The sequence below is a fragment of the Crinia signifera genome, chromosome 1, assembly GCF_055691185.1.
Source record: "Crinia signifera chromosome 1, ASM5569118v1, whole genome shotgun sequence".
NCBI lineage: Eukaryota > Metazoa > Chordata > Amphibia > Anura > Myobatrachidae > Crinia > Crinia signifera.
This window is the reverse complement of record NC_139217.1, coordinates 250,536,233-250,548,785: the sequence shown is the minus strand read 5'-3', so window position 1 is coordinate 250,548,785 and position 12,553 is coordinate 250,536,233. Positions and strand designations below refer to the sequence as shown.

At 43.9% G+C, this 12,553-nt stretch overlaps 1 protein-coding gene across 1 annotated transcript in view; it reads left to right on the top strand.

Annotated features, from left to right (window-relative positions):
- DGKQ (diacylglycerol kinase theta) overlaps positions 1–12,553 on the top strand; it is a 149,625-nt gene that overhangs the window by 63,764 nt on the left and 73,308 nt on the right. The window contains exon 3 of the mRNA XM_083180019.1: positions 7,030–7,132. Coding sequence (XP_083036145.1) covers positions 7,030–7,132 — 103 coding nt within the window. The remainder of the gene's footprint in view (positions 1–7,029; positions 7,133–12,553) is intronic.

The following is a 12,553-nucleotide window of genomic DNA, read 5'->3' as shown; positions in this document are numbered from 1 at the left end:
CGATGGCCCCGATTTTACTCCCGATGACCGCGATTATGATCGTTGTGGCCGTGCTAGGAAACAAGTACCTTTTTTTTTCTTTTGAATCTGATCCATTGTTCAGTCCCATGTGCATCAGATCAGATACCTGCAGTAGTGAATGGGATTGCACGTGTTAAATCTTTTATGCAAAATGACTGCATTCTACAGTATGTATCGCATGCAATCCAGTTTTTGGGGTATCGCATACGTTGTACCACTGTAGGTGCTGGTCATTCGGTCGACCAAATTAAAGTCGCCATATGTTGGGTCGACCGCTGAAGTTCGACACATGAAAAAGGCTGACACAATGTGAACCTAATGTTTGTGTTGACCTTTTGACCCTGTCAACCATAGGCATGTCAGCCCAAGGCCTGACAAACTTCAGTAGTCGACTCAATGTATTGCTGACCTTAATAGTGTCGCTTTGACGACCATATACCATCAAACTAGTATATGGGTGGCCTTTACAATCATTTGGCCCCGTCCCCTTTTTGTAGACCCACAAATCATGGACAAAAACCTATTAAATGTATAACTTGTGTTGAATAAAAAGGAAAACCTTTTCAGGTTAAATCCCTGTTGTTTTTTTTTTAAACCAGTATAAAATGTAGGGAATTTTCTAAACTGTGATCTAAGCAAATACTGTACAAAACATGTAAACTAGTGAGGTAGCGCTTAAATCCTACAGGGGAGTTGATTGCTGCTGAGTTCTAAGGATACACTAAAGACACCCAAAATGGACTACAAGATGCAGAAGAAAGAGAACTCTGCGCATATCCTCCTCTAAAATAAATTCACACTGAGTTCTATAGTGAAAAAAATACTAAGTTTATTTGATCTAAATATATAATCTCCGTTCAGCATACAACTGATTATAAAAAATCTTTACATGGTCGGAATGTCCAAATGCACTGCAGTGTGGAGTTACAGGGTAATATTCTATAATACCGGTAGTATTTTATTCACTATAGAACTCAGTGTGAATTTGAGGGAAGAATATACTCACTGTACAAAACCTATCTAACCATAATGAAAGCTACAAAACAAAATGGCTTCAGGCTCTGCTTTGCTTTTAATATGCTTGTGCAATTACACCCACACATAGAAGTCATCGACGTTTGCTTTTGTTTTGTTCTGTTGGCAGAAATCAGATATAGATTTGCCTACCGTATATAGTTGTCTTCTTACTACAGGTAGTTTTTTGCCCTTAAGGGGCAACATGCACCAACTTGTTAACACCTTGCTTTGTTTAGCTACTGATGCATTTGTAACATGGTTTGTTTTGGTATTTGGCACTGTTCAGAGGAGCAATGCTAGATACTTTCCATGCCATGCAAGGAGGAGCACCATGACCTAGTCTCATAATAGAAATTGTGATCTGTTTATTCAGGACTAGCCCCAGTGAGCAGCTCTGGTATATTGCATTTCAGCAGAATCATGTTATGCACATGGAGGCAAGTTTTGGTTAAGATGGAAAAAGATTTGCATTAAAAAGATGCATTTATAGACCAATGTGCAAAAATAGATTTGTATATAGATTACCATAAACACAGCTGCTTATACTTGTAATGGAATACTTACCGCTAGACACCCATATATTTTGCCCACAAATACTGCACCTCCTTGGAGTGTCTCCTCTACAGTGGTTGTTTGCCCTGTATGGCGTAGCTTGCAGATGCTAGGTGTATGAGAACATATCTGTAGGTAGGACATGGATTGAGGTTGGGGGGTAGAGAAACTCTCACAGTAAGTGGAGGTGAGTCACAGAAAGGACTCCATAAGTCCATGAAGTACTCAGTGAAAGGCAAACCCACACACACAGTAAGTGTCTAATAGGGGCTAGGCAGCAGGAAGCCAGGGGTGAGAGGTATGAGGAGTGGTGCTTCGTTGCCCCTTTTAGCATGGTGAAGCAGGTCACTGCATCAGTGGCATGTATTATTCTGAGTTTTTGCTAAAGAGGGATAGTGTTAAATAACCTGTTTGGTGAAGTCCATTCTCTTGTGGCTGCTGGACAGGAGCTTGGAAACTGTCTCCACATGTATCTGTCTCCTCCTCTGCCTTCTCTACATTCCAAGAGGAGGATACCTGTTCTAGTATAAAATTACAAAGATGTAGACAAACTACGAGGTTAATTTGGTAAGTGTAGTAAATGTCTGAGATTGCACCACAATACCTTTGGTGACTTGACGCATGGAAAGTTCCACTTTAACCCTGCCACCAGGCCAAATTGCAGCCAGAAGTGTGGTAGTGTTTTGAAGCAAGCAGTTTAGCAGTCACCCCAAATAATGAACAAAAGCAAATTCTATGCAGAATTACACAAATTGGGCTTCTATTTGATCACCATCCACCCTATCCTCTGAATTTGGCTCCAACAATGACTTCCGAGTCCCAATTTAAAAAATCTGGCTCAGTCGGAGCAAATTCTCATTGGATGAAGAAGTATTTACCTCTGTCAATAAGTTTGTTGCAGGATTTGATCAATCTTTTCTAATGGTATTTAAAAAAAAAAAAAATTGGAAACCCATTGGACCAAGTGTATCGCCTCGAAGGAGAATATATTGAGAAATAAAGGCTATTTCCCCCCACAAATTTTGTGTTTTACTTGCTTTGTTACCGCAATTTTCAAATTGACGTTGTATTCTGCTTCAATGCAAAACTTGTCACCATACTAGCACTAACTGTATGGCATGATTAAAAGCGATCAGCAGTGGTGAAAAGGAAATAATAATGAGCGGAGTTAAACTGCCATCATGTATATTTATTGCAGGAAGAGCACTTCCATTCTTTAGACAAACCTCAATGACTAAATCAGTATTCAGTACCCTAATCGAGGACAGTTTTCTGACTATCTTAGTAGTGTCTGGAAGAAATGTTACACAGCACTTTGTAGTATTGAAATCTGTGCGTTTGGCTGGAGCAGGTCCTCTAATTTCCTCATTCTTGTTCACATTACAGCTTAGGCTCTGTTTGGTTCAGCTGGAGATATCATTGTTCTTCTGGTACTAAACCCAGCAAAGGCCAACCTGTGTTCATGTCATACTTGCCTACTCTTACAGTTATTTCTGGAGCCGATGTATTGAATACCTAAGCACTGTGCACTGAAGGGGACATACATAGATACTTATTGGCAGACATGCATGTATGTGTGTATATAAACAGTAAATAACAATATTATTATTTACTAACTGCAACCTGTGTGGCCGGGAGTGATGTGCTGTTAGTGTGGCTCAGCACGTCGCTGCTACACAGGGAAGATATGTCATCCTGGCTTGTTGGTATCACAACTTTGCTGGGTGCTATACTATGCTGACCCCTCATCCTGCTCTGTCCCTTGGCTGTCAGGAGCGAAGCTATCAGCGTTGCCAGTTTCCTTCTCGGCATAGCGCCCATCGGTGTTGTAGGACAGGACACGGGGAGGAGGAAGGCTGCTTCGATTGACAGAAGCTGCTCCCCCTTGGTCGGTCTTCTAGTGATGGGCAGTTTCACCATGCACTGTTGCATTGACCAAGATAAGTATCCTCTCCTGGATGGTGCTGTGTGCACTCTGGGGCACATCCCCTGCTGTGTGCTGGGCGTCTGGCACTGCACCCTCTCGTCCCAGGGAGTGTGGTTCCAAAGGCCACTGTAAATGCCGTACCTCCACCAGGTAGGTAGCTGCTCAAGGAAGTGACATTTAGTAAGTTACCCGGTGGGTGACCACCACTCCCGAGTAAGTTAAGCACTGGCAGGATTGGTCCCATGCTGGGGAGAGTATGGTGACTCAGCCCTGACCTCTTGTTCCCCGGCACCCTTTCTCCATGCCTGGCAGGGAGCCTGTGTGTGCTGAACATGAAAGTTAAAGGGGATGATACACCACAATATAGCGCTACCTTTGTTGGGACACCACCTTGATTGAATATAAATGGTAATAATACTCCCCTTCCTTTAGCTTAATTTTGTGTGTGTCTTCTTTGTTTTCTCGGAAGGATTATTCCTATCGATGGACTCAAATAGTTGTTTCCAGATGCATATATGGAAATAAAGAAAGAAACACTGGTTGCATATCTGTCGATGTATTTCTCTTTTTATATTATGTTTGCGAGGTTTTCAATGAATGCGTACCTCACTTACATAGTATTAGGCATGGTAAATCATATAAAGGTATCTTTCAAAATAAATGGGTGGCGTACCCGTACTCACGATGTAACGGCAGGGTCGACTCGTATCAAGGTATCTTTTCCAGATTCTTGTGCAAAAATGTATTTATTGATTAAGATACCATATGAAGTATAATACAAGATAAAAAGTAAAGGGTAAAAAATATGGTGCTGGAGCGTGGCAGGTTCCTGAGGTGGCTGACAGTGTAAACGGCAAAGCTTGGTCCGGACAAGACAGTACCGGTTTATAAGTCAGACACTCTGCAGTTCTTACCTCCGGTCCACACCAGTGCAATGGATAAAAGGTGGTTTCAAGCTCCTAAAGGTTTAATAATAATCCTTCCGAGAAAACAAAGAAGACACACACAAAATTAAGCTAAAGGAAGGGGAGTATTATTACCATTTATATTCAATCACGGTGGTGTCCCAACAAGGGTAGCGCTATATTGTGGTGTATCATCCCCTTTAACTTTCATGTACAGTAACTTTAGGTCTTAAATATTAGACCCAGTTGACACATCCCAGCTGCAACCCTGTGAGCGCCTGAGAAAAATCCCGAACCCCAAATTCATAGCCTGTGTGTGCTGGCTGCAGGCCCAGCGACAGGGGGTCAAGGGGGTCAGCTGTGATGGACCCTGAGGGTCAAAGGGGCCCCAGGTAGTAGCCCGGGCCCCCTGTCATTTGTGTTTTTTTTTTCTTAAAATGCAGTGTGATTATATCCATCTACCCGGCCCGAGATTTATTTTGCTGGCCCTGGCTGCGCAGGGTTACTCTGGGCGAAGCTGAGCGTATGACTTATGATAGGGAGGGGGCTAATGCTACCAGTTGCTTGTGTTGTACACTGTTTGCCATTCTTATGCTGGGTACACACCAGGATGACTAGGGCCCGATCCCCTCAATCTAGATCCAATTCCGACCAATTGGATGTAGATGGTGTGGCGATTGGGCCCTTTTCTGTCCTGGTGTGGACCGATACCGATCCGATGCGCGGTCCCGCGGGTCGGTCGTTATTGAGATCCTACCTGCTGCAGGTAGGATCTGAATAACGACCATACTGCCGGGTGCAGGTCGCCATTGGATCGGACCCGCTCATGGTGCACATCGTGAGCGGGTCGTGCCCCCCCCCCCCCCCCGCGTCACCGTGAGCGGGTCGTCGTGGTGTGTACCCTGCAGTACAGTCTGCAGTTCCAGTCCCAAGGGAGACAATGACGGACTTGGTAAAAAGCAGAAGTGGACTGGCTCTATTCATGAATCTGCCATTCCAGAGCTTGCAGTGTCCGGTCCGGGGAGGTGCTTGTGACACCTTTTACATGGGAGATGTGGAGGGAGAGATTAAAGCCTCCCTGTATGGTCCAGACTGTTCGTTGTTGTTATTGGTGTGTGTGTGTGTGTGTGTGTGTTTTTTTTGTTTGTTACACATCTCACCATTTGTATGCCCCTTAAGTCTCCTTTTCAGCTTACCAACGAAAACTTTCCTCCACTCCCACAGTATGTTTAAGCAGCAGTTGTATTTTAAATTAGTATTCTAATCATGTCTGCTTTATGGTTCACATTAATAGTGTCCTGAAATCACATCAAAGTAATTGCACACATTTTATTACCTTCTCTTTCCAACCAAAATGCATATTTTTGAGGTAACTAAATGTTACAGCTAAACAAGACTAACCTACTATAAATATGAACAGTATGTTCTGCCACCACAACGAGTGGGTCTCTGCACTCTGTGCTGCGCATCCTTTTCTCGTGTTTATAAATTACCCTTTCTATGTATTTATGAAAAAAATGTACTCTGATTAGTCCTAATGCCTAGAAAATTGCATACATGAAGCTTATTGCAGTAGAAAATCTAATAAGCAGAGCATTACAGTCCAAGCTTGTGAAAAAGTGCAATCGCAAACCTAAATTCCATTTTCTATGTGCCTGTTAGTGGTACATGAAGAGAAATTATGACTTAATCAGCTCATAGTAGTATCTGTATGATAAAACATACATACATACATACATACATACATACATACATACATACATACATACACAGGGCTATTTTTCAGTAGGCTCCAGCAGGAACTGAGGCCCTTATATAGTTCACTCTTTCTGACACAATATTTCTTAGATGGACAAAAACATGTGCACTGCAGGTGAGGCAGGTGTTACTTGTGCAGAGATAATTAGATTTGGGTGGGGTTTTACACCTGCCTCACCTGCAGTGCACATGGTTTTGTCCATCTAAGAAATATTTTGTCAGAGTGAACTAGAATAAGGGCCACAGTTCCTGCTGGAGCCTACTGAAAAATAGCCCTGTACATACATACATACATACCTACAGTATACTGCCACCAGCACACACATACAAAATGTCCTCCATTCTATCGCTACCATTTGTTGGAGAAATCCTTGCTAGGATAGCAGATTGTTGTTCAGCCCAGATGATGCAGTCCAGCAGTAGTTAGTAATTTACTGTATCGCTGGATAATCCAGGAGACACTTCTCACTAAATCTGGTGAAAACTGCGATTGTGGAATTTAGGGATCTTTACCCCTATTGACGAATAGTCCCGTTTATTCTCAGGTGCCTGCATGAAGTACGCTGTGACAAAAGATGCTAAAATTATTATAATTTTATTTATAAGGTCCCACAAGTGTTTCGCAGCGCCGTACACAGGAACAATACAGGGAGACAAAGCTTGGCCTAACATTGAATAAATAACAAAAATACAGTACAAATAAAGAGCGCCACAGATCAGTACACATTACAGCTTAAATGTAAGTAGTGAGGACTCAATCAACATACAACTAGAGGCTTGAGGCCAATGATGGAGATGAGTATGAAGTATAAAATGAAGACTAACCATATTTTCTTTATCTGTTACCAGGTACCGGTTTCACATTGTTTTCGACCACCTGGGCATTACAAAAAGAAGTTCTGCGCTGTTTGTAGAAAACTGTTGGATGATAGCTTGGCTTTACGATGTGAAGGTAAAACCGTTCTGAACATATTATTTCCTAAAGTGAAAATAAATCTAACCTAATTAACAAATATATACTATACTAAGAGTTCCCTTGGGAAGCCTGGACGGCAGGATCCCATGCGATATATATCGCATGCGGTCCTTTTGCTTGTAATATATAGCATGCGATCCCAGCAGGTGCTGCCGGAGGCTGTCTGATCTGACAGATCCTTAGTGCATCACTTGTGATCTAGGGGCTCTGATCTGATGCACACAGGACCGCGGATCGGATGTAAAACCCATGCAATTTGCCGAATTTCTTGGCCCGATGAATTGGAATCTGGTGAAATCAGGCAGAATCGCAGTAGAGTATGGCCAGCTTAAATCTAATTTTTATTCAGATACTTTTTGCTTCTCTTACCTTGTAAACTCTTAAGGCAGGATTCGGTGTTATGGTAACCGTTTCCAATGCAATTAAACACCTGATGATAAAAAAATTCTTTAAAGATTGATTTTAAGTCGTAAACGTACAGTACGTGGAATGCTGTTACAATGCTTGTTACCCCTTTTTTTGTGACTTTCATTTTGTAAATTTCATTTTTAGCAGCAAAACTATATAGAGCCCTATTGAATTCCCTAGTAAATCTTATTTGCAACAACAAAGTCAATATTTGAAGCTTTCTTGCAGGGGATAATTGACAGATAATTATATCACATGGGCATTCCCTTTAAGCTGGGAGCTAATTATTCCCTTGGACCCATGCATATGGTAACAGTTGACAGAGTATCCTTTATAGAGCATTCAGCCCAGCATAGAACAGTGAACAAACTGCAATTACCTTCTTCCGCTAAGCACATCCCCAGAGAGTGGTGTCTGTTATGCATGGTTTCTTTAGACAGGTGGAAATGATGGCTTGCTTTGGCTTAAATTACTTAAAACATGTCCAGAAAGCAAAAGCAGAAATATACATAGAGAATATGCAGTATTTTATTCCACACAGGAAAAAACAGGTTTGGCAGCTTCTTAATTTTGAGTAGAGTAACAGGAATCTGCCGGTGAAGCAACTGATTTCTATCTGTGGTGGTGTTCTAGCTTACTATTATTTCTCACTTGCTTAATAGTAAACACTCGTTTTATTTCTGAAAACATAGTAGTTTAATTACCAGTAGATTTGTCTTTTTTTATATTGCACACTAAGGGGGGTATTCAATGTCAGGGGCACGGCTGTCGAGCTAGCGCGACAGCCGTGCCCCTGTCCCGTTCTCGGTGAGCTCGCCTGGAGCTCGGCAGTCGGGATTCAATGTCCCGGCCGCCGAGCGGCGAGAAGGGGGCGTGGCCGCGAGTTGCGGCCGGGAAGTGACGAGCTGCAGCCGCAGCTCGTCACTTCCCGGCTGTTCTCGGCAGAACGAGCCCGACAGCTAGAGATGTCGGGCTCGTTCTGACAGGAAACCCTGTTCAATGCTGTCGTGGAAGACAGCATTGAATAGGGCCCGTCGAGCATCTCCCCCACAGGAGATGCTCGACGGCGATTGAATCTCCCCCTAACAGTCCTACTAAAATAATGTTGAAATATTTATGTACGGTGTACCCATATAGTATTTCCTAGCTACTGTAATCAGACTTGTATGACTTAAATAACTGTATATTATATATAGGTTTCCTCTAGAACATTATGGGATTAAAGACCATACTAGAAGGTAACCATTAGAATTAGCAAAATAAAAAAGCCTTTCCAAAGAAAAAGCTATCCTAAGGATAAGCTATTCTAACATATATTTCTAGAATCTTTATTATCTTCCAATTTAAATTCTATTTTAGATTAGAGCTCAAAGAAAAGTTTTTTTAGAACAACCACTTCCCCCAACTAGCATTACCATGGGAATCCCGTTAAGGCCCATACACACTCGAAGATTTTCATTTCAAAAGACTTTGCCAAAATCTGTGATAGATATATCTGTCACCAAAATAGTGCATACACACTGAGCTATTTTCAGGAGTGAGAGATTTTCAGGAGGCAAAAGACTTTGCTGAAAATTTTTCATATAAAAGGCTATTTGCATAATGGGCTGGGTTTGTATTCCAAGGGTGGGAGCAGCGTCCATTTTATTTAGTGCATTTCTGTTCTTGGGGCCTGATTCAGAACTGATCGCTGGGCTGTGCATATTCGGAGCCAAGCGATCAGGTAAAATCCCGAAACGCCATTGGCAGCTCAGTAAAAGTACTGTATTTTCAAGAGCCTGGAGTGACGTTATTTCTTCCATAATTCTGTGTATATGTTCATTGGTGGGTAGTGGTGCCAGTAATATATACATTGCTGGCATGTGCCAGCAATGTATATATTACTGGCTAATAACATTGGTGGCCAGTGTACAGTTATATGCTCCGTGTGAAGCAAGTCGGAGGGGCGGGGCGTCAGCTGACTCAGTCTGTGGCCGGGCAAGAGCAGCTGCAGCCTGGAGAACTATGGAGCCGGGCAGGGCAGACTAGCGGGGGCGGTGCTTCAGCGGCGGTGAGTATGATTTGCAGCAGGCGGGGTAGCAGGGGGAGGGAGCGTGGCGGTCAGCCGGGCTGAAAGTGTATCATCTTTCAGCTCGCACTGCGTTACCGTTCCCACTGTCTGTAATGGTCTATCTGACAGCTAAAGAAAGTTCAAAGAATATAGTGTCACGCAGCCGATGTGATAAGTATTCTGATTGGATGGATGAATTTCATATATTTTTTTATATCACATGCCAGAGACAACTGCAAGTGAGATGATGTAGCAATGTCGTTTTAGGGATAGGTTTGCAATGTCTGGTAGCTAATAGTAAGCAAGGTCCAATATCCAGGTGAAAGGCAGAGGCTTAAACTGGCCATGTGTAATCCAAAATCTCCCACTCTGCAGGGCATTGGAGTAAGAATGAGTCTGGGAGAGCATTAACAGCCCTGAAAAATTGGTATTTTTATACACTGGATACTGTATGGAATACAGTAGTAATATTTCACTGTAAAGATGGTCTATTGCAGTGGTTCCTAAACTTTTTCATTCCAAGGCACCCTTTGGGCCGCCATGACTTTTTCAAGGCACACTTAAGCCAAAATAATTAACCAACTGTCCTTTTTTTTTTAAAGTAGTTGGGATAAAACAATGCTAAAATTATTATTAAATGTGAACACGTGGCATGAGGGTGACACAAAGCTAGAGGAATAGCTACATGAGAATAGGGGCGTGGTCATGTTACACCACACACTGTAATGCCCATTACACATGGCGCCACACACCGTAATGTCCACTACATGACACCACACCGTAATGCCCATTACACGTTATGCCCCACATGTATAATACCTTGCAGAGGAGGAGGCTGGGTTCAGCGGCGGCGGTGTGGAGGAAGAGGCTGTGGTCGACAGCAATGTTGCGGAGGAGACTGTGGCTGGCTTTTGCAGCGGTGCAGAGGAGACTGTGGTCGGGACACTTGAGAGGGACGGCCGGGATGGAGAGTTACAATAGAGACAGGGACAAGGACAGCAGGGACATCACACCCCTGCTTTGGTCCTGGCACACAGCCCAGCACTCAGTGTGACTGCCGTACCACATTCTTTATGGCATACACACCCAGACCCCCCCCACACACACTATAGCACTCAACTGCCCCCTAACCCAGTGTGGCTTTTGCACACCCTGGCTGGCATACCCCCCCTGCCCCAGCTGTCACATGTGCTGCCACTCACCAGCGTTCTGCATCAGAATCGTCCCACAGATGCACCTCCAGGGAGCCTGAAGTCCAGTCCGGGCATATCACACACCGCACAGTGACTGCATAATTGATGTCCTCCAGAGAGCCAATCTTGAGGCAGACTGTCTTGCAGGCACACCCCCCGGCCCCTCCCAGCGCTTACGCCTGCACCCGCCCAGCGCATGCTAGTGGCAACTGCCTGTCACTCACTGTGGAGTGACTGCACCCGCTCAGCTCTCTCTCTCTCGGCACCCGCTCTGCTCTCACTCCCCATGCAGCTGCCTCTAGGGACACTGGCGCCGCAGCTCCCCTGTCACAGCGCCACGGCACCCCAGGGAGCCCGACAAACCATTTGGGAACCACTGGTCTATAGTACAGGCTCTTTCAAACATTTAAATACTATAAGTGGTCAGGAAAAGGTTACACATAATAAATAAATGACAAACCTAACAGAACCAGTACTGCACATTATAAGCTCACAATCTCCCACTTCATGGTAAGGATCCTGTCTCTTCCTCCTGGCAGTACTCTGTCATCCATTTCAATGTTTGTGGGCTCAGATCCACAGATACAGTAAATGTGGTACAAGAAGCTGGTATACTAGTCATGTGCAGCAGCTCTGCTCTGTCCCTTATACTGCATGATATGGTGGCAGCTCTACAGATTTAAATGAAATGCCAGTGCTATTCTCATCATTTAAGGCACTTTCCAAGAGGAGGTTTTTTTTTGGGAAACCAGAAACCACCTCTGTGTTTGATTTCTCAGATATTGAATGGATACAACTTTTCAAAGAGGACCGTATTGCAGAATATGTAATGTAGTAGCTACAGGTGACTTTTGAGATTACTTTATTTCATAAACAAACGTGATCTTTATAATCATGTAACTTTTTAAAGGTGTTACTGTATGTATTTGAAGCATCATGAGACATGCAAAGCTGAGTAATATTCAAATAGAACGGTGGACTAGTTTCCCCTAAGAGGGATATTACAGGACTAGGTGCCTCTCCTAGGCCATGCCAACAGAAAGAGACTGTTAACTAACAAAGATTCTATGATAACCCAGATACTAGTACTACAGATGTGTCCTCGAATATTATTACTGCAGTTGTGCTAAATAAGCAGACCTTCTCGGTGCACCAGGTGCTCTGAGACTCTACTAGCGCTGGGCATCTTTCTTTGACCGATGATGCATCTAGTTTTACAGATGCACAAGAAACTGAACACATTTAAAACCAGAAACCATCACATAAAAGGGCAGTATTCAGTGTGAATACTCGGCATGTGCAGCGAAACCTGTTTAGGATTCGCTGCACAGTCGCCGTGTTCCGGAGGGCTGGGGCCTTCACTGGCAGCCCTCGCTGTCACAGTATTCAATGCCGCAGGGGCTCCCTGCCCCTGACGGCGATTCTTAACCCCTGCGGTGGATGCCACAGGTAGGGAGATGGAAGTCTCCCTGCCTGCCCCAGAATATATGTGGGGGGAGGAGGGCTCCCCGGGACCCAGGAAGCACAAGCTGCCCCCCAGGAGAGCTAGCGGGGCACGCAGGTAGGGAGCCGCTTGCACTGCTCCTGATCGTGCAAATGTAATGATCAGGAGCAGTGAATGGTACTTATGTAGTTTCATGGCGCCAGCATGGCATAAACGATCTAAAATAAAGTAACTTAACTCCATGCCAACATGGATAGTTCATACTCCCACTATCCATGTTGGCATGGAGTTGATTTTAGCTA